The 22,980-nt window shown below is 35.2% G+C and overlaps 2 protein-coding genes across 7 annotated transcripts in view; one reads left to right on the forward strand and one right to left on the reverse strand.

The window, feature by feature from the left end:
• WDR17 (WD repeat domain 17) overlaps positions 1-9,219 on the forward strand; it is a 37,353-nt gene extending 28,134 nt beyond the window's left edge. Inside the window, exons 23-28 of the mRNA XM_050973710.1 lie at positions 9-150; positions 239-341; positions 1,184-1,285; positions 2,325-2,420; positions 2,588-2,771; positions 4,448-9,219. Of these exons, the coding sequence (XP_050829667.1) occupies positions 9-150; positions 239-341; positions 1,184-1,285; positions 2,325-2,420; positions 2,588-2,771; positions 4,448-4,567 (747 nt within the window). The 3' untranslated portion in view covers positions 4,568-9,219. The remainder of the gene's footprint in view (positions 1-8; positions 151-238; positions 342-1,183; positions 1,286-2,324; positions 2,421-2,587; positions 2,772-4,447) is intronic.
• A 329-nt stretch (positions 9,220-9,548) lies between these two features.
• The window catches only part of ASB5 (ankyrin repeat and SOCS box containing 5), a 40,235-nt gene continuing 26,803 nt past the window's right edge, over positions 9,549-22,980 (reverse strand). For 4 of the 6 annotated variants that reach the window (XM_050973706.1, XM_050973707.1, XM_050973708.1 and 1 more), the window contains 7 exons: positions 19,929-19,996; positions 16,655-16,734; positions 15,517-15,624; positions 14,004-14,154; positions 13,736-13,870; positions 11,527-11,718; positions 9,549-10,160 (listed from right to left, as the gene is read on the reverse strand). In XM_050973706.1, the coding sequence (XP_050829663.1) occupies positions 10,033-10,160; positions 11,527-11,718; positions 13,736-13,870; positions 14,004-14,154; positions 15,517-15,624; positions 16,655-16,734; positions 19,929-19,986 (852 nt within the window). In that variant the 5' untranslated portion in view covers positions 19,987-19,996 and the 3' untranslated portion in view covers positions 9,549-10,032. The remainder of the gene's footprint in view (positions 10,161-11,526; positions 11,719-13,735; positions 13,871-14,003; positions 14,155-15,516; positions 15,625-16,654; positions 16,735-19,928; positions 19,997-22,980) is intronic. The other 2 variants (XM_009101053.4, XM_030239366.2) reach the window with 1 other exon arrangement.

The raw sequence follows: 22,980 nt of genomic DNA on the forward strand, positions 1-22,980 counted from the left end.
TTTTCCAGTGTAATCTTCCTGATGTGGAAGAATGTATGCGAATGGCAGAGACAATTCAGGCAGATGGGGATGTATTTGAAACAATAAAATACTATCTGTTAAGCACAGAACCTGAAAAGGCTCTCCCTGTTGGCATTCAATATGTGAAAGGTAGGTAGTTGGTGAAGAAACAGTTTTAAAGCAAAAGTTATCTGTATAACTTTCCTCATGAGATATTTTTCTTTTTATTTTTCAACAGAACAACTTTGTGGCTCAGATTGGACTTTAGATTCAGTCTTTCCGTATCTTGATCTTTTAAGTTACATACGGACTGAACAGTTAATGTTGCCTAAGTGCAGTGAGTGAGTATATTTTCCTAACTTAGAAAAGGGGGACTTTCCTTGAAGGAATCTTTCAGATTGTGTATATAGGTGCACACTGTTAGTATCATTCTTTGTTTAACAGAAGAGGGACACAAAAAAAATTCCAGCAAGCATGCTTGTTTCCAGTCTAGAGACTAGAATGTAGACTCTTCCAAATGATGAAGGTTTAGCAACTAAAAAAAAAAGAAAGATATTTTACTGCTTCTTTCTCTGTGGAGTATTTACTATGTGTGAATCAATATTGGTCTTATGGGGAAAAGTTTCACTTTGATCAGCTCTGGTTTCAGTTTGCTGAAGTGGTATCACAAATCATGAGGGCTTTTATGCCAAAGTGTTAAGGAACGCGGGGCTGTCACTCTCAGAATTAACTCTAAAATAGTTGGTTCACCTTCATGATGGATGGTTGCAGCTAGGCCTAGGTGTCTACACAAGTATACGTGTGAAGAACGAAAAGGAGAAGAAAAGTTGGGGAAACTTGGTGAAACTGAAATCTACACTAATATTTGGGGCAGTTTTATTTACATTTAGAGTTCTATCACATGAAAAGATCCGAGTGATGTTGTTTGTGTAACTCCATTTGATTGTGCTTAAAAATTGTGTTGTATATGCATTTAAAATTTAATAACGGAAATCAATATGAAGCAGATGGAGTCTGTCTTAACAAGTACATGACAAAGAAAGTAAGCATAATCAGTGAAAATATATTCTCCACAAAAGGGGGAGGGAAAAATTAGTTTTTAAAATTATAACATGAATATGAGTTTGTTTAACATTTTTCAAATGCTTGTTGTTTTTCATGATTGATACTTGCTCATTTATAGGTTTCGGAATGAGTTGCTGATTTTGTGTGGTTACATTGGTGCTTTACTCGCTATCAGAAGACAGTACAACAGCATTGTACCTGCACTGTATGAGTATACAAGGTAATACTGGGTTTTCATTACCTCTGAGTAATCTCAGTCCTTATTATGACGTATGCCATACCTTGAGCCCACTTCTTTGCATCACATCCCAAAAAAATGAAGACATGTCTTTCCTCTTAGCTATCCTTATGTCTGAAACTTGGTGAGAGGATTGGGGAAAAGGAAAAAGAGCATTTGTTTGTTGTTGGTTTGATTTTTTCTTTTCTGAACCTAAAGAAACAAGATGAAATACAAGCTTTTACTGAAGGGCTATTCTGATATGGATATTATTTGACTAGTAACAAGCAGTCTTTGAGACACAGTTTGTGATACTTTTGGCTGTAAAGCTTTCAGTTATTTATTATGTAAAGAACCACAGAGCAATACCACTCAAAGCTTTGTTCTTGGATTGCCCAATATCTTCTAGACTCTCAGGATTTTAGTTTCTGGCCCGTCTTAAATTGGACACTTACCTGATTAAGGTGGACAATTTACATGCTTAAGCAGGACATTTTTAAGGTATCCCAACACAAATGAAAGATGGAGGAGTTAGGTCAGGTAATAACTGCCACCTATATTATATTTTGATAAATAAAAAATACATCCACTGCAAGGGCTTTGAAACTGCTTTCTGCAAGTGAAACAAGGCTGTCCCAATATGTGTTGAACCATATTTCTCTAATTGCATTTTTACCGTATGTGGTACATGCAGGCAAAATGGATCCATAATTTCAGTAAAGATGACAATATTAAGAAATAAAAACACATATAACCTTGAAATATAAAATGGCCTCAAGTTAAAAAAATACAGCAAATTAAATAAGGTGTAAATAGGGATAATTAAAATAAAATTTAAATATAAAGCTATACTTCTATAACTTGTATGAGTATTACTGAAGTTTAATATAGTCTATATTGTGAAGGATCAATTTATTTCCATAGTTATTCCATATCCAATCAGAAATAGTTTTATTTTACTACTGTCTATCATGTTTTGCTTCTAAGAAAATTGTCATTATTAGGATTAATTACGACTTTAATTACTTCCATTCCTTTCCAGTCAGCTTTTAAAAAGACGGGAAGTGTCTGTACCTTTGAAAATTGAACAGCTTTCTGAGGAATTAGATGCATGGAGAGCTTGCACACAATCAAACAAGTAGGTGGAAAAATATAAAATTACCATGAGTGAGCCTAGTAGTATTTAACTGTTTAGTTGTAAATTTACTCCTTTTGTAAAGTCTGAACGTAACTGCTTTGCAGATCTTAGCTTCTCACACAAATGAGGAGGCCAAGTTGAAAACCAAGTTTCTGTTATGTTCCTAGGCCTACGGATGAGCTGCCCTGCACCCCGCCCTCTGAATCACAGAGAGCCCTGTATTCAGTACTTGTCTCGCGAATTCAGGGGGAGCCTCTGAAAGGAATGGTTGGGCCAGACTGTGTCTCTGGATCAAATCTTCCCAGTCATTCAGATGTTCATACCTCTTGTTTGACAGGGCTAAAGATCCAGGTATGGTTTCAGAGAGCTGAAGTGTTCTTTCTTGCTGATAGCACTGACTGCTTGTGAGGTTGCTACAAATCAAAGGTCTCTCCCACCATTTGGCTGGAAAAAGGTTTACCCTGTTATCACAGGAGCAGAGTTAAAAATAACAGGCAGTGACATCTGCTATATAAGAAAGGCTGTATAAAGAATACCCCAATCAAATAGTTCTCATTTCCCAAATCCAAAACCTTTTAATTCATACGTGAAAGATTTCCTTTGCCAAATGTTGTGTCTAAAGTGCATGTATCTTATTGGCTAATCCCTCACCAGAGCTTGAATAAAAGCCAGGAAATTATTTGCCTTCAACCACATATTAATATTTTTCTGGTTTTGGTTTTTATCACTATGGAAATGCATATTATAAAACTTAGAATTCATGACTAATTAAATCCAGACATTAGAAGACTAAATATTCAAATATATTTATTCATCACACACACTGAGTTTTATGATTAATACACATTAGATCTTATAACATCTGTTTAGCATATCTTGTTATTTTAATAAAGAGAAAACAGAATGATCCTGAAAACACTTCTGCTGGCTCCAGGCAATGCCTCAGTATGAATTTACTTTCCTAAGTTATGACAAATCTGTTTCCTCTGTCCAGTGTAAGATGTCAGCCCAAAGAGTAACAAGGTGGTTTAGGGACTAAGAGAGATGGATAGTTTTCTGAAAAAAAATTAGTCTACAAAATGCTAGTGGGATTTTTGAGGTAAAAAAAATTCTCAACTGTTCACCATCAATCTAAAAAAACTTGCTCTCAACACTTCCAGATTAGATCAGTGGTCTCTGTCTATGGCTGTACTCTCAACATTTGCTAACAACCATGTAAAGCTGCCAGTGTTATAGTCCATTCAACAAGAATAGCAAATACGGTGTCACCAGCTTCTCATCTACAGGATCTCCTCTACATTAGGAGTCATGGCTTTGGGCATGCAGATCAGGTCAAAAATCAAAATCAGTTAATACTAAAGCAGGGCAGACTACTTGTATGGGTTTAAAAGTTTTATGTAGCAAATTTGGAGAGCATAACTCTTTAAGAAAGCACTTATATTGCAGCTTAGAGAGCTCATTCTGTCAAATTAATAAATTAGCAAATAGCTCTTTTTCCATCCCATGAATGAGTACTTTGTCTTTTTCATAGTGAATAGTTCAAATTATTCTGTAGACCACATGTAGACTCTGTTTTCAAACAATACATGGAGACATTATATCAAGGGGATTTTTGTGGATAAGAAAAAGCACAGATCAAGAGAAATTATAATCATGTCCATGATGAAATATGGACAGTATTCTGAAGAAAAATGCTTGTAACCTCAGTTTCCAATTCAAGCTAAATTTAACTCTGGAATAATTGACAAGCATATATAAAATAACAATAAAACACATCAAACTAAAAATTTAAATATTATGAAAGGTTGTGTTGACAGATTTGGGAACATAAGTGCCCTCAATTCATAATGTGTAGCTGTTATCAGTGTTTTAAGTGAATGGGGAAAAATTTCTGTAGGAACATAGTGGATAGGTCTAAACAAGGCTTTCAAGTTCTTCTGAGATAAAATGTGCTTTTTGTTGTGGCCATTACACAATCCATGTATTATTTCTTTTTCTCTCTCTTCCCAAACATTTTTGCTTTACAGGGTCCTGTGTTCTTCCTCGAAGATGGAAAATCTGCTATTTCACTGAATGATGCTTTGATGTGGGCCAAAGTGAATCCTTTTTCACCATTAGGAACAGGAATACGACTTAACCCATTTTGATGAGGTGTTTCCTCTGTACTTTATAGTGCTTAAAATAATACTCTGGGACTTAATGTTGATTTAACCTTGATTGTCAAAGGACAGAGAGGTGGTAGTTGATTCCTCCTGAAGGTCAATTACTTGAACTTTGAAAATTTTAAAATGAGAACAAAAGGATTTCTATACAAATGTTTGTTGAGAATCCAAAGAAAAGAGTTATTTGATAATCCAAAGAAAAAGCCCTAATTTCATTTATAGCCATGTCATTTTTTTTTTAGTAAGAATATTGTCGTCAGACAATTATTTTTGTCAACTCTGTGTGAATAGATGCTTTGTAAAAAACTGTCTACATATTACCAAAATATTGATGATAAACTGTGAAACCCATAAACACTCTTCCAAATATTTAATCCTAGAATTACTTTATTGACAGCAACTCCAAACTTTTTTAGAATGACTGGAATATTTTGGCTGTTTCACACTGTCTCCCTTTTAATTTGAACTAATTTTTACACACAGGGTTCTATAGCAAAAGTAAAATTTAAAGAGTAGGTGTTTTTTTCATCCACTTGTTATTGTGCTTTAAAAGCAGTACAAATAGAAGGTCACTTATTTTTTGTTTAGATTATCTATTTTTATTTATTTATTTAGATTATCTAGATTACAAAATTGTATTTTATAATAGGATCATATTTGGCAACATTCTCCATTTTACTTTCACTGGAGGCTAAACTTTATAAATTTTCTTCGTTTTTTTAACAAAGGCTTTGTATAGAACAAGCAGCATATTTATTGAAGTTATTTAACTATGCTATGTACATTTAAAAAGCTTGTTTTCTCTTTATATTTTGTATTAGACCAGAAGCAAGTACTTGTGCATTTATATTTTTATTTACTACATCTGTGCTCAAATGGAAAAGCAGTTATGGCAATAGAATACTAAAAATATTTAAAGCTGTGTATAGTATGGAATTTAATTATAAGGCAAATATTATACTCATTATTCTTATTAATAATTCTTATAATCAGAATTGCTCACTTTTAGAAAGGATGCCTTGGTTGCAATACTTTTTATTAGCTTAATTGATGGTACATAAACAGAAATCTATTTTATCTGGGTTTTTTGCTGCTACTTTAAAATAAATTTTGAAATTTATTTAAATTCCTGATAGTTACATGAAATATAAAGAAGTATCAATTAAAATTGGCTGAATTATTTCCATAGCAACTGTTGTAAAACTGGAAATAGTATTGGGTCTCTATTTAGTAGATCCTATCAAAAAAGCCTAAATTTAGAGGTAAGCCTTGCCCTTATTTAACTATAGAAATAACTATGCCACCCTACTGGAAAGCTGGGATGGAGATTAGAAATAAAAGAAAATCCTGGGCTGTTTTTTTCCCCTCCCTCTTTAAAATGGTAAAATTTCCTTCTGGCAATGTTCTAGAGTATTATTACAGGATTTCGGGTATAAGAATATATTGGGTGGAGGGAACACAGCTGTTTTGTACCCTAAAATCCCCATTTTTGTACATACTTGGGTGCTGGAACAGAATCTTTTACTTCCTGCAAGTATTCTCTGAAAATATTTTTCCTTTGTTTATTTCATGGACCTTGCAGAAGAAGAATTCAGTTTCAGAAGTTAAAATTCATCGTTTTTGAAAGAATTTTCCATCAGTCAGCATCTGATCTTGTTTCAGTCAAATGAAAGACTATCTGTCTTTTAGCACATAAATCTTACAAACTGGTATGGAAAAGTTCTTGATACAGAGGTGGAGAACAAACATAAGAACTGAACATGCAGCCCCATGACTGAGGATTGGGATCTGAAGTATTGACTCAACTACCATTCTACTATATTTAAAATCTTTTGTTGTAACATAAGGATTTTATTAATATGTCACAGTTAAAATATATTGAATATGTAGAATAACTGCATCGATGTGTTACACATAAATTATGCTTTAACATAGATTCTTGGGCAAATCTATTCCCTCTAAATTATGGAGTGAGGGTTAAGAATACTAAAATACAAAACTTAAGACAAAGGGCATTTTTTATATTGGGGATCCATCAGGTGACAGTCATTGTGAATAACATGAGGCTGCATTTTCCTTCAAGTTGTTTGTACAGTGGTGAGTGAGGGGAATATTCAGAAAAGGTTGTAATTGTGTCTGCTGTTACAGCTGTGGTTGCAACTGTCAACTGGTTCATCAATTTCAAAAATAATTTCAGATTGTTTGCTAATGTGTAGCTTCATTGTCTAGTATAGCAAGTCAAACACAGATATCTCCCCCTTAATATTAAAGAATACTGTGTCTTCAAAAGACTCTTTGACTCCTTTGTAAAAGTCATATTTCCATTTAAATGAAAAAACATACGAAGCTACACAGCTAGTGCTTTCCAAATACTATTAAATCTCTGTTATGGTCAACATCCCTGGAAAACCAAATCCTTTGTTCTTTGGAAATAATCTGTCCAACAGTACTGACATGTTTATAAGCTTCAGAGACAGCTTCACTGGCAGCTGCAGTCTGAGATAGGAGATGCGGGTGGCACTTTAAATCCATGTTGTGGGCTGGAATGATGCCCTGTCTGTTCCACCCTGAGCAGGGCTCCCGCCAGGCTGGGCCAGTGATGCTGCCCTGGCCATGGCCAGAGCTGAGCAGCCCTGCAGCCCCAGGACAGGCCCGGGAGAAGCACAAGGAGAATCTTGTATTCCAGGTGCTTTCTCACTGCCAGTGCAGTGCCTCCTGTGGGTCTCTGGAATACTTTCAGCAAGCGTACAGGATTTCACTGTTGGATTTCATTCCAGAATTGACGTATCACACTACTTTTTTTTATTTTCTTTTTCTCTGAAAATGCCTTAGACCACTTTTTAATTGGTGTAACAGTTCATTGAATAAGAGATTTATTGTAATAGGGCACTTAAACAGTGCTCTGACCTGGGTCACTGTTTGCTTCAGATCCTGGTTCCTAATATTTTAATATATAACTTTTATTTCATCCTAACAATTCAACCCATCAAAGCTACGTTGACTAGGGCCCTGACAGCATGAGAACAGTAACAAACCTGAAATTTCTGGCTAAACAAGGGATTATTTTTGGCAGGGATTTTACCAAGCACTAACACCAGGTATTTCATTGCCCTGTATTTTTGGTATGTGGCAGTAGCATGCTCTGATCTGGTAGAGACCTGTCCCAGTGCATAGTCCTGCCAGGCCAACCACATCCATTCCCACATTTGTTTGTCCCTTTCACATAGTAACAGAAGCAATGCCCCACCCAACTCGTTTCACCTTGCCAAAATGAACTCAATTTTCACACAACTATCTGTTAGCAAAAGATGGATGTTTATGCTGAAAAGTGCCTCTTGCCTGAGATCAAAGTAATGGTATTACCACAAGCCAGTTTCTTCTGACTAGTCTTCTATTCTGTATAATTACACAAAAAAATAGTACCAAATACCTGTAAACGACAAAGATGGTCCTGTTTGCTCTTTGGATGGTGGCAGGGATCAGGGACAGTGGTGGGAATAGATATTGCGAATGCCACAAGAGCACGAACACACCTATTTGCGATGAGATGGCCTGGACTCTGGTGTGACTCTCAGCAAAACTTTGAACTTTATCTAGTTGTGTTCCAAATAGGTGTTTTGCAGAATAGCCATGTTTGCTCCAATCTGATACAGGTGTATAGAACATGAGAGCTTTTTCTGCCACTTTGTCTGAATCAAACTTGAAAAACAATGTGTACACCTGAAGGTGAGGTTCTAAAGGAGCTCTTTCTACATGGAGAAGTTCAACAGTGCTGTTGTTGGCTTGGCACTCCACAGTTGGCTTGTTTGTCAGAGTAATACACAGTAATGGTGTTGTACATAAAACCACAAATTGCTACCTTCTGGATGAAAATAAAAATAACTACACAGACCCCAGTACAGACTCAGGATATGATGGACTCCTAAGCACCTCCTCATATTTGCATTTGACTTTCCAAGGACTCCAGAAAAGCCCCCTAACTAGAGCTTTTGCAGCAAACAGAAGCAAATTAAGGTTATTTAACGGTGTCAAGACAGCTACATTTTTATTAGGAGCATATTATTTAGCAACTGAGTAAGCATTCCTCTTTGTGTAAGCTTCCTCTATAGTTAGTTCCTCACTTATCACCTTTCCAGTAGAAACATAAATACTGAAAGGAGTCACTGAAAAGGAATGGAAGAGGGTGAATCACCAAGGGCAAATGGCAAGTTTTCAGGTGTCCCGTGCTTCGGTTTGCAGGAACTGAGTATCAGTCACTGAAAAAGTAATCTGTTCTCAAAGGAAGAGCAAGTGAGAAGAGGGAAAGGAGGAGTGCTGCATTTTAATCTATTCAAATCACAGTCATCAAAAATTCAAGGGCATAAGCAAAGCCTCAGGGTTTTCTAATGTCTTGTGGGTGTCACCCACAAGAGTTGAACAATACCTTCTCACAGAAATGCCTGCTGGAGTATTCTGTGAATTTGCAGCAGGATTTTTGGAGCTGGATAAATGTTTACAAAACAGGTAGTAAGAGAAGTAATGTCCTTTCAAGAACTGTACCCATCTTGATACAGAAAACTGACATTTTTGAAACCTTGTATTCACCTCCTGAACTCGAGCTTGAAGATTCAGTATCCACATCTCCACTATATGCCTTCAGAAACCTCACAGACACTACATATTAAAATATGCCTTTCTCTGAGGCAAGTAATTATTTAATATGCCCATTAAATGCTTGTGATATAGTACTGTTATGAAAAGACGAGGGAAGTGCCCATAAAATTCTGGTTTATAAGAGGATACCAAAAGTATTTCCGTATTAAAGCTTTTGAGAAATAAGTTACTAATTGTACCAGTAAACAGAATTCTATAAAAAACTGAGGTTATGTTCACATCAGTTTAATTACAGTCCACAGCACAGGCAGTGAGGAAGAGTAAAGGAATTTTCTCACCATGATTAATGAATTTTCTATATAAAGAAAAAGAATTGATGTTTAATTGTTTTATTTTTATCAATGCATATAGTGCACCCATCACCAAGTATTTTTAGGTACACGAACAACAGAAATTTGAAAATACATAAAATATTGACTCCAAATGGACAAACTTAACAAATAATAATGAAGAAACTCTTTGTAGTTGAGGTCTGTCAAACAGATTTTAAAAACATAAACACAATTAAAGTTAACAGCACTAAAGCTATAAAGGATTAAGATAAAGTTATACAATCATGTCCCAGAGTATCAGCACACTTATTCAATTCAGCTGGATTAGCACCTTGGCACTAGTTGCTGAATGGCTCCCAGTTATTATTACATTACCAACACCAGGTGTCAAAGATACAGTTTTTTTTAAGCAATAGGCAAAAGGCTTTTTTTTTCCGCCCAGCAGTTCTTTAGATAAGATGTACAATAAACAGAGAGAAAAAAAGGTACTCGCTATATTTAAGTTTCTAACAATTAATTACTATGTTATCTATACTGTAAGAAATTCTTCAGTATGGTTGGCAACTGGAGTTGTGGAACAAGATGCAGTCTAGCTCTTCCTATGTAATTTCGGATACATAGTCGGCAGAGCTGACAAAGAGAAGATGGTGTGGCTGCAAACAATAAAGAAATGAGTTTAATTGTACTATTATAAAAGCCAGCACTTTGTTTTACAACAGCCTCGCACAGTAATGGAATTTCTAAAAAAAAACCAAAGAAAAAAGTTCACAATTTGCAAATTTTACTTTTTTCTTCATTCTGTTTCCTTCATTGCCTTTCTGCCCTCAAAGATAAAGACGGGGGCTGCTTAAACCTTAATAATAGTAAGGAAAATACTAAAGAAAGCAAGACAAGGTCAGTTTTTTTTAATTAAAAGCCAGTCCCCAGAAAATATCTGATGTCAATAACTTTAAAAACTGCAGACTTGTTGTTTTGGGGTTTTTTACTCACAGCATAGGTTACATACCTGCTAGAGCACTACCAGCTGCCCTACCAATGCATCACTGCAACAATAAGCAGGCAAAATACCCCAAGATCCTGGATCATGTTTAGTGGTCTTACCAGTTAATCACAATGTCTTTATCACTCTGCTCCCCACTCCTTCAAAATGCTATTTTCTCTGGACAAGAAACCTCTATCTGTTTCATGGTATGTAATTTTTTTTCTTTGCTCTAACTTTTAAAAACACTACTAGTCTTGGTCAATTTGTGAAAACATACAGTTTTTAGAAGGGTTTTGTTAGTAGCATTCAGACTACAGGGTGGGTTTTTTTTTGAGGAAAACATGAATCAGTGTTACTTATCAGTTCACCTCTAAAGAGATGCCCATGGTTATTGAAATAGTTTCATTCTCTTCTGGCTTATTTTTACATTATACATAGTTCAGTCTGGCACAAGTCCAGTTCCCTTTGGAATATTCTCTCCAAAACACATAGACCTTTAAGAGGTTTGAGGAACTATAGACTCTTTGGTCTCTTGTTTCTCAGGTTTTTAAAATTTTGAAAAGAAAAATGAGAAAATTAAACTTTTTATGCTTTTTGCCCACAATCAAAATAATTTGCTTTATATGCATATAAAACACACATTTAAAATATTATGACAGCTGACCAAAATGAAATATATTTTTAACGTGAAATTTAAATACTCTGTTTCTTCTTAACAAGGTCTGTAAAAACCAATAAAAACCTAGCTTTGATGTCTGCTTAAGTAAACACCCAATAAATATATGACGATACTTTTCAGCTTGTATAAATTCTGATGCTGCTTGGTCAATGGGTTTTGGACTGAGGCTAAATATTGCAGAGTATGTTTATAGTTAGAAAGGAAATTACCTGTATGCTCATATATTCATTTCATACAGCACAGTGTTACCTTCGATAACATGGGTTGTTTGCACTGTTAAGTTGTGGGTTTTTCTAGGTGGGTTTGGTTTTTCTGATAATACAAGTTGCAGTTTCAAATACAAACATCTCAAACTTACCTTCGTGGAAGAGCAGCAGTCTCTCCACTAAACTGCTTGGGGCAGCTAAATCAACAGGCCTCTCAAAATCTGAATTTTTGGCATTTATGTCTGCCCCAAATTCAAGGAGTAAGTTTACAATCTCTGTACTAGAATGCTGGGCAGCAGCATGGAGTGGAGTTTGCAAATGCTTTCCTTTCTGCACGTTGGCACCTGGTGGCAGATGCACATAAAGAGACATCAGAAAAGATTAATTAAATTTACCATTGAGTAAGAAAGACGAGGCTACAAAATAAACAAAAAACACCACTGGCCTGGAGTGCCACAGTGCATTTAGCTACTTTATTATTATTTTATTGCATAGAACTATAACTAATCACATTAGTGTTTTTTATCCTAGGTTTTATTATCTAAGTACAACCACGTAAGAAGGTATCAGGTACCAATCAGGTAACGTGAGCATCGCTGTTGCCTAATCATAAAAAAGCACCTTTTGTACACATTTAAGGACATTTGTACTACATAAAAAACATACTTTCCTTATTTAAGTCTTTAAAAAATCACTAAACTGAAATTTAATATGTATATTTTTCTGAGTACACCAACTCAAGAAAGAATCCTGGATGCCTTATAATTTTTCACATGCTGAAGCTGGAAAAGGGTTTGAAATGGACTCCCATCCCATCCAACCTTTATTTATTAATCTACAAATTAGTTTTAATTTTAATTATAGTGAGATTCACAGTCAAGAAAGCTCCTAGAGAAGCAAACCTCAAACCATTAATTCTCTCAATCCATGGGTTCTAATTATTACACTTTTATATTAATAGGCAATTTTTAACATGTTTTAAATTAAAATGGAATAAATTAATTTGCAATAATGCATTCATATTTAAGAAAAAAAAATCCATACAAGAGTTAAACTATACTAGCTAGTATGGAAGGATCTCCCTTATGGAAGAATTCTCCCTTATGGAAGAATTTCCTTTCCCCAGAAGGGAAGCTGTTGATTCATCTAAAACCCAGCCTTCTTCAGACTTCTTACTGACCTTGTGAGATCAAAAATTGCCTGCTGTATCAACTTTTCTCCCTGAATCAAGACGTTTTGCATTTTAAATGTCCATTTGAGTAAAATAATAATGTCACAGGTCTAGAAATTGGATCTGAAATCTGAATAATTCACTGTTCTTAATATCAACAACTGGCACATGCTTCTGCATTCTCTTGCTTATTTCATTGTCTTTCTGCCTTTCAGCTTCTAATACATTCTCACCAACTGATAAAACATGAAAAAATTAATTTACATAAGTAGGTACTTATATTCTCATTACATACCCTTTTCTACTTCAGAGCACCAACAAATGTAGAATATGCCCTTCTGTTACTGTTTTTTCTGTATGGTAGTATTTGAATCCCAAAGTATGCTAATTATGCTTTTGCTGTTCTTAAACATAAAAAATCATGACATAGGATAATTATTCATCCAAGGAGATGGACTGAATGAGAAAACACTTTACCTGCTTGTTTAAGTTCTAAATATAGCATGCAATCAACTAGAAAAACTATTCTGGTGCAATGATAGCAAGGCTGAATTATTCATATATACATTTTAATTCCTTGTTCTGCAGGATGCAAAAGCCCTGTATGTAAATACCTGAAATGCACCAAATTGTCTTTCAGCTATGCCACTTGTGTCCCTGGACTTGTGCTGAAACAGAGCCAACCTTCAACATCTCTAACCCATGGATTAAATAAATAATCAGAAATTTAGGGTCAGATGCCTTTTACCTCACCCCTTCCCTCTGCAACTCAGCCTCTATGCCTCGTGCAAAGATCAGTCAGAACTTGCTGAAGAATAAAAGCAAGGGGAACTTCATTGCTAAAGTAGTTTGACTGAAATCTCAATGATTACTATACGAAATTTCTCAAAGCTCATTTTTTACCCTTCTTTTTCCTACAGAAAATTAATATCTACAAAGCTGCACTATGTGCTGAAAATTCTGAACATTCATTCTTACTGGTCTTGCTTCCTTTTTTCCTCTTAAGCTTACTGTGGCACCAAAAAAAAAAAGGTAGTAAATTGTAAGAAAACATCATTCAGCATAAACTTTGAAGTAGAACCCTGCAAGCAGGGATTCCAGTTCCATTGGCTGAGCACAGATGACTTCAAAGGTGAGTACAATATGCTTATTTTGCAGAGCAGTAATATTTTATTTAAATCATTACATACCTGCGTAAAGAAGCTTTCGAATGCAATGGATCTGCTGTGAAACACAAGCTACATACAGAGGTGTCCCTAAATGAGGAAGATCTTGGTCAACATCTATACCCCAGGATATCAGTACCTCCAGACATTCACTGTGACCTGTCAGTATAAAGCATGACAGTTTGCTCGACTTCAGTATGCTGTCTCATGGACAAAACCACACACATTTCTTAACCCTCCTACTGAAGCATTGCTCAGCTGCTCCATGTTTATTGAGGAGCTAATCTCTTACCTCTGCTGGCTGCTTCATGTGTGGGTGATGGCAGACAGGACTCCCACTGAGCTTTGGCACCATACTGTAAGAGCAGCTCAGCACATGCTGCACTGCCTCTTGAACAGGCATTAAATAAAGGTGTCACTCCATCAATTGTTGTAGCATTTACCTAGAATATATAAAATCTATTTACAAAAAGAATTAAAAGAAAGGTAGATTTTTAAACAGGAAATAGTTAAAAATTGCATAAAATGCAAAAAAAAAGTACTAGTTAAAATGACAAGTTAACTGACCAGTCTCTGTGAAACTGTCTTCCTTTTACCATGCTTCTCAGTTGGAATTAGCTTACTATTATTCTTGTTAAAGTATGTTGGATAAAAACACCTGGAATACTAAAGAGCATATATTGACATCTGGAGAGTAAATAAGTTTCAGAAGTCATTGCACTGAGCTTGTTTCAATGATACAGAAAATTTACACTTTGCATACTAATGGGATAAAGGGATCTTCTCTCCACAGCTCTGTCAGGAATTGAGGATAATTTGCCATTTTCTTCTGTAGTTTTAGTCTCCAGGTTCAAGTGATATTTCACAGCATGGAGAAAAAGCTAATAGCTAGGCTTGCTGCTTTAATAACAACCTCACTCTTCAACTGAATATTTCCAGTGTGAGAGAGTAAGGAGACAAAGTAGACAAGCTTGTGAGGCCTAATAATACTAAAGGGAGGAACACAGCTATGTGGAGAAGGCTTTTTCCAGGACTCTGGCCTATCTTCTTCCATGCATCCCCCAAACCCACCAAAACAATTACAAATACTAAAAATAAACCAGGTGGGAATTTTTTTTTCCTTATAGTTTTGTATCTTAGACTCCTTGTGCTAGATGAAGTAGGGAGAAATTTGCTTTGGAAATATCTCTGTGTCTTTTTTTATTTTTCTATAATAACACAGACATATTCCACATGGTTTTGCAAACTGAATTTTAAGGACAATAAATATTTCCATTACAAAGATCAGAGACCTGGGAAGCTATGCACTTGAACTCTGATGTCAGCAGACACTGCACTGAAAGTGATCTGTAAGGTCCCATTTTCATTTTGGGATAAAAGATAAGACTGCCTATGCCAGGAGCACAGAAAAGAGACTGTGCTTTTTTTCTACTCATACCAAAGAATTTAAGAGCACACAGGTGGTGTGACAGCAGACATTCTGAAGATAAAAAGAAAAGCCTCCTGAAAGCCACTCAAAACAAGAGGAATCCTGTAAAGTAGAGGAATGCATTCCATATTTTTGAAGAGAAATTCATAATGAACACTGCTAACAGATTCACTCCAACTCCTTGCTGTCTCAGTGGCTGCCCATCACTCTCATTTGCTAGCATTCAGATGGCAGCTGTAATTACATGAGGTGAATATAGCCAACAGGGTAAGTAGAGATCAATTACATTAAAATCAAGCAATATATCCTTCTCAGTTAAGCCAAAGTTAGAATTGGACTTCATATAAAAGAAAATAAAACAAAACCAAAGCCTTACATTTGCTCCTGCTTCAAGGAGGATTCTTGCACATCCTACATGGTCTCCCAGGCAGGCTTCATGGAGTGGAGTTACTTGGTCAATTGTTAGTGTGTCTACATTGTACCCCTAAAATAGATGTGAATGGTATTTAAAGATCATACAGAACTTATTTAGAGTCGTTTCCTCACACTACTGTTCAAATGAATAATTTACCATATTCTAATTAGGCTTAAAACTCAACTTGCAATAAAGTAATCCTCAGTGAGCACTTATTTTTAATCAGAAATAGGCATAAAATATGCAGACTGTTTAGATACACAGTGACAAGGCAAAAGGACCAAGTCAGTACGTGGCAAATTCCAAGTAGCTATGTGGAAAAAAATTTAACTGGGGGACAGTGAAACCCTGAAACAGCTGAGGGAAAGGGTGGTGCATCTCCTCTCTTGGTGATCTTTAAAACCCCACAAAGTCCTGAGTCTAAACTCTCCTATGACTCTATCAACCTGTGTCTTAAGAGCTGAAATATCCAAAGCTATGAATTTTAGCAAAGAAAACATTTACTGAATTGATAAAATCACCAAGCCCTCTAAATTTTTTGCAGTCAATGTTGTTTGATTCTTAAGAAATAACAATTTTGTCCACCTGCTTTCATCAAACCTATCTTATAGTATAATTTTTCAATATTGAAATAGCTAATAGGACAATATTTTAATATTAAAATTTAGTATTTACAGTCTCTCCCTTTGATGTTAGCAATTTTTTTAAATTACAACAATGGAAAATCCAGAATCTTTCAGTGATTCTTCCTGTTAACTAGTATCTTCCTGACTTGCTCTATTTACCCAAAGGCTTAAAGCAGTGAAACTGCTTTATATTGATTTATACCAGGCAAGAAGGGAAGACTGACATAAATTTAGACACAATTTTGGTTTTGTCTTTTTGAGGGGGGGGGAGTGGATGGTGGTCGAAACATACAGAGGAAATATTTTAGATACTAGCTTATATCTTATAATATGAAAAATTCCTAAATATGTATTGCTCTGCAAAATTCAAGTGAGAAAAGCAAAACAAAGCATACTAAATCTGCATTAATAATCTATGCTGAGAAATTAAAAAACATTAAAAATGAAAGCAATTGTAAAAACAGAGCCTTCACCTGTGACAATAAAGTCTTCAGAGAAAGAAGACGTCCTTGACTGGCTGCCTCATGCAGAGGTGAGCGATCTGCCCAAGAACCTATATAATAATAACATTTATTGAATAAGCCATATGAATTAGAAAGGGTTTGGAATGCACAGAACAAAGCAGAAAATATGATGCACATAGTGAAGTCAAATGTCCTATGAAATTAATTCTTCCTCTTTAGAGACTCAAATCATCGGTTTCTAAACAGTAAAAAATGCTCTATTATTAATTGTACACATCTCTAATAAATCATTATGTGGTCCACAGAACAAAATATTGAGATATCGATATCAGTAATCTATTTAATAAATTCATTAATTACCATATTCCACTTCTATTTTTGCATTGTTCATTTTTAATACACATAATAAATCTTTGTAGCTGGAACACAGGCATTATTTGAACTTAAACCAGATGTAAAGCTGCCTGAAGAAGTCACAAAGAAGCTGGTTTATGTGAAAAGCAACGTGGAAATCTTTATGTATGGTGAGATGAATTTGAAGCTACTACACAAGTGCAAGCAGAGAAATACAGTGAGAATCACAGTAAAAAAAATTACTAAAGTATAAAGAAGATATAATTTCTAAGTTCTCATTCCATAAATTATTAGGCTGAAAAAAAATTAGATATGTTTATTGTAAAGTTTTGGCCTTTATTTTCATTCATTTATCACCCCCAAAAGAGAAAGGTGAAAAAAAAATGTAACCCAACAACAACCCTGTGTTCACACACATAACCCTCCATAACTCCCAGCCCAGCTTCCAGAGCCATCCTGAAGCTCTTGCTGAAGGACCTGCCCTTTCCTCTGCAGGACTGCACATTGACAGGTCCCTTCTGGCCAGCCAAGGTTGCAGCCAGAGCTGAAACTGATTTATGGCAGGAATTTTGAAAATTCAGTTTTGAGAGGCTGTGCAAGGAAGAGACATCTTCAAAATGTATTATGAATTATCAGTATTTATTCCTCTAAGAACAAAATCACTAGAACTGTAAACTACTAATACAATCACTTGTGTGAGTTATATCAAGCTGCCCAAAATTCCTTAAAAAATGCAGAGAGAATTACCCTGGAACAATGGATTGGTAACACTGGCAGATGACTCTTCCAGGCATGCAGGTTTGACTCTGCCATGGGCAGGGACTGCCTACAGAGCCAGCCACTGCATTTGCTGGCAAAGCAATGAGTCTGAAATGCAAAGGCTGTTGCTCAATCACTGGCAGTCACCAGCCTAAGCTCTAAGATAACTACACCCCAGAAATAGACCCTGTTTCTGTTTCCTATTGGACTCCTTCTGTCCACTAGCCTGTTTCAGAAAGTACACTTTTGTTTACTATAAATCACATCAGGAATGACGAAAAGATTAAGGCAATTCAACATGAAAAGAAATCAGGGCCTGCCTAGTTAAAAACATGGGGAACAGTGCTAATAGGAAATTGTAGATAAAACCTCCATTTTCCTACTGGTGTTAGTGAATGAGACTAAAACTTACATAGAAGTATGACTGCATCTTGGAGGACATAGTGCACTTTGTGACTCAGCACTACTGAATACTACTGAGATCAAAAACTTGGCAAAGCAAAAGCACAGAGGATTATTTAAATTATCATAAGACTACATAAAGCTGATTGCAGAAGTTTAAAAATGTGACAGTAAAGTTTTATAAACCTGATTTTAAAAATGTAGTGAGATTTCTATCATGTCAGAGTATCCTGTTTGTGTGAAGCTCCTTGAAGTCTTTCATCTGTGGCAGTAGACGGACTATTGGCAAGATGCAGTTTCCAAACCCATCAGAATCATTTGCAGTGTGTATATACATGCCCACACATTACTCCTTGTACTTTTTACTTCAGGTTTATTTAATGTAATGCTTTGAAATTCTTATTGACAGTCCAAATTAAAAAAAAAAAAACACCAAACCAAACCCAAAAAAAAAAAACCCAAACCAAAAAAACACCAAAACCCAACAATAACGACAAAAAAAACCCCTTAACCCCCCTTGAGCTCAGAAACCTTCAAGTGACCCAATTTTGACAAATCATCAGTATTTGTCACACCAACAAGCTCAGACAGATTGATTGTACTGTGGTTTGGATGTGTGTAATCACTATGAGTATTTTGATCAGTGTTTTTCTTCTGCAGTAGTATCTGAATGAGCACTAAAGTTGTTCTAATTCAAATAAATTGGATTCATTAAGTTATCCTGCTGTCTGCTGCAAAAATTCCTCAAATTTAAATCTGTATTTAGAGGTTGTTTTTGGGATTTCGTCCCTCTATCTCTACAGATGAGAACATCTCTTTTGTATAGTTTATCCTACTCCATGGCAATAAAAAAACCAAAAAGAACTGATTATATGGAAAAACATCTTATAAAATCATGAGAGTTATGAACCTTTTATGCTCATTCAATACACTTACATTTCAGACATTCTTGTAGCCATGTATAAACACAACAAAGATGCAGGTAGGATCTGAAAGCAACAATTTTCCATCTTTATTTCCTTCACCGCCTTTCATCTTGGATTGATCAGAAGAATGTCTATTAATTACTCCAGTGACATTAGATAATCAAATTATGCCAGATCCTGTTATAAGCTCTGGTTTGCACCTAGACCCACCTTATATCCCTATCTTCAGGTAGAGATATTCAGCAGCCAGCTGTTTCTATAAATCCATAAAATGCACAATGCTTGTATCATCTCTACTACAAATAATATCTAAAAGCAAAAAGCTGCAGAACTATTTTGTGCCAACCAAGTTTGGAAAAAGAAAATTCACATTCCAACTGACTTGTTCATATGCATAGTAATTAATTATTAAATACCACAGCGACAAGAATATGTTTAACATAAATATTTACCATAAATAAAAATCAAAGGTGTTCTTAAATCCTTTGCCTAGATTACTGCCTTCTGCTAATCTACAAATTATAGTGTCTCTCACTTAGAAGTTATTAGCAAAAATATAAACACTTTCATTCATTGTGTTTGAAATAGAAGTAGTAGCAAAAATAGTCCATTCCAAAATTGATAATGCATAAATTCCCTAGGTCCCTTACAATGCTGAATACAAAGTATCTCTAACTATATACAGAGGCCACATTAGTTCCAAGTTCTCTGATGTATAGTTTACCAGAAGGGCAAACTATTACAAAGCATCATTGCTTTGTAAGCATTAACAAGAAAGAATAAATATATTCACTGCATTAACAGGTGAAGTTAAAAAAAAATTACAAATTATTATACAGTACCTAAATCTCCATCTCCCCATGGCACTTCCAGCCAATTGCAATTATAAATCCTACTCATCTCTTTCAATCTGGAAAATAAAAAAAAATTAAAATAATAATAATAATTTAAAAAAATCTGCTCTTGCTAGTTGGACCTGTTCCTAAAACACCCTGGCTATGTTTGGAAGATCAGCAGCTCCCTGTAATATGAACTTCCAGCCTTCAGTAAACACAGCTTTGAATATATGAGTGTGTACAAGTTGTCAGTTTCTTGTGGTAAAGGATTGCTGCCCTTTTTTGTCAGTTTTTCACATTTCTTTCTTTAACATAACAACTTCTCAAAGTGCCAGTATCTGTGCATTGGCTTCCCAAGACAGATTAACCCGAATTTCAGCACAAGAGAAACTCACAGTGACATCAAGAAAACCTTGACATGAATAAACTGCAGAAAAACTCCTTCTTTTTAACCTCATGCAAAGACATAAAGTTTTGTGTCCTTAAAAATCGGTATCAGTACATAAATTTTAAGGGAAGCACTGCCAAATGTCCCTGTATTATTTTACTACTTACTCATAATACATCTAGAAAAGAAAAGCAAAGATATTCTGAACATGTTCCAAATGCTGTTTGAGCTGTACCTGAATTGTATTTTTCTTTTAGTAGTTTGCTATTCCTTCAATTATGTTCTAAAATATCCTTTAGTTTTTGAACTGGGGCGTTGATAGCTATTCTCAGCAGTGAAAATGTCCAAAAATAGGGATTTGCAATTCTTAACTTTGATTCATTTCTTAGTCATTAAGGCTCTTTTCCTCACATTTCCCTACAGACTTCACTCCTTTACATCCTTTACCTGCAATCATCCATAAGTCATTCCTGCAATTATAATCATAGTGGTAAAATACTAAGTAAAAATATTTTCACAACAGCCTTTACCTCCAGTCATGTAATTCCTTTTGTATTTATTTCCAAAAATGTATGAAGTCTCTAAAAAAACCCCCAAAAAAACAATAAAACAACAAACAGCCCCCCCCAACTCATTAAAAAAAGTACATTAAAGGTTAGCTTTTCAAAAGGAGAACTGTAAGGAATAAAGTTCTTCTTGCTCACTTAATTGGGAAAGTATTTCTACCAGGGCTCAGCACTTAAAAAAATTACTGCTCTATGGCTAAATGGACAGAGTCCCAGTCATCAGAAGAAGCACTGTCATCAAAGAACTGAAAACAGAACCCAACACAGCTCATTCCTGTGAGATGAGAAACACAGAGTATTTGGAAAGCATTGTAGCTAATATTTATTTCTGCAAAACCAACAAATGCTATGTATTAATACAAGCACTGCTACCTTTTATTTCTTAAGATGCATTCTGAGTGCTTCAGCTTCTGGCAACTGAAGCAACATACAGGATCAATAAAGAGAAAACCCCTGCAACATCAGAGTCCCAAGATGAACAGAATCACTTCACTCCAGTTTTGAAGTGTCTGATATTTTGTACATCTAATTAGGTTCCAAAAAATTTTTATTGAGTCACTATAAAATTACTCATTTTTCTAAATCCCTTGTAGGATAAAAAAGCACATCAAAACTACTTAATTGATATTTGATGTTGAAAACTATGGAAAAAATCTTCAACAAAGGATTTAAACTTTAAGAAATATATCTATGATGCTTAACTACCATGATTACATATGGCCAGAAAAATAAAACCCACTATTTTTTAATAAATGAAGTTTAAACAGTCAATACTGAAGAACTCCAAGAGAATCAGAATTTAGGCTAGAGATGACTAAAATATGTCTGAAACAGAAGATGTCATTCAAGTGGCATTTACATATGTCAGTTCAATGTTTCAAATAACATGAAAATTCTCTAACTATATAACTATATAAATGTGTGCATGTATATATATATATATATATATATATATACACACAAACAATGAAAGCTGATTGGTTCAAACCAGTATACTGTCCAATGTTTATCATAATGTAGATTTTAAATCTACAACTTGGGGGCTTTATTCCAAGTGTAAATGCTAACAGTTTCCTACTCCTAAAAACCATACAAAGCTTTCCCACACATTTCTGTGTCTAATGCACATGACTACACTTTAGTTTTGCCATTCCAGTGTTGCATTCAGTGAATGAGTTAGTATTCAAAATTTTTTTATCTCCATGTCTAGTAGGATCTCTTTAAGACATGTCATCCAAACTATAAACTCATTGTAACAGTCACTGTTACTTTTCTACTGCCTTTTTTATGATATTGTCCCAATAATAAAAGAATACTTCACCTCCCCTGCTGAACCTATATCAGATCATCCATTCATAACTAAGGAACTAAAAGACGGAGTTTTGATGCTTGAATTATAAAATCATTCTAACAGATTATTTTTTTTTTCTGAGTTCCTAAACATTAGAGTGCACACTAAAAGCACAGTTTAATTATGGTTATGAGAGCTCTGAGCTTCTGAAATTTCAGCTTTAGATAATAATAACCATGATCAGCCAAAAAGCTTTTACCTTAGATGACTGGTCTTAAAACACATAGGTTCCACAGACAAGAATGGAATTTACTTTTGGGGCATTAAAACATTAACCATTTCTCCCAACCATTCACTGCATTCCTTCTAACCTTTGCATCAAACAGCAGAACATAGGGTATGTTTTTTCTGAAGATAAAACTAATGTGTTCTCAGAACACCACTCATGCTGCACAGCAAAGGAGGCTGGGGCTTTGTGGAAGAGCACTGCATGTGACTGAGCTGTCGAATAGTGGGGTATAATGCACTGAATGGTCAAATCAGGGTGGCACAGGTAACATTTCAAGTGTTTGGCATTGCACTTTAGCATACTTTTCCCACAGAAACACGAGTCACTGAACTCTACAAAAAAGTCTAGAATAACACAACAGCAATTTCCAAACACAGCTTGCTTGGTTCTCAACAGAATTAACATTATGCTATGTGAAGCTGATGGCAATGGCAGTGGTGGGAGCAGCAGCAGCCACTCCTGGCTCTGTGCTCGGCCATGCACGTGTGGGAAGGAGTGTGTCAGGCCCCTTCTCAAGTCACATG

Source organism: Serinus canaria, chromosome 4 (genome assembly GCF_022539315.1).
Source record: "Serinus canaria isolate serCan28SL12 chromosome 4, serCan2020, whole genome shotgun sequence".
In the NCBI taxonomy this organism is placed as follows: Eukaryota; Metazoa; Chordata; class Aves; order Passeriformes; family Fringillidae; genus Serinus; species Serinus canaria.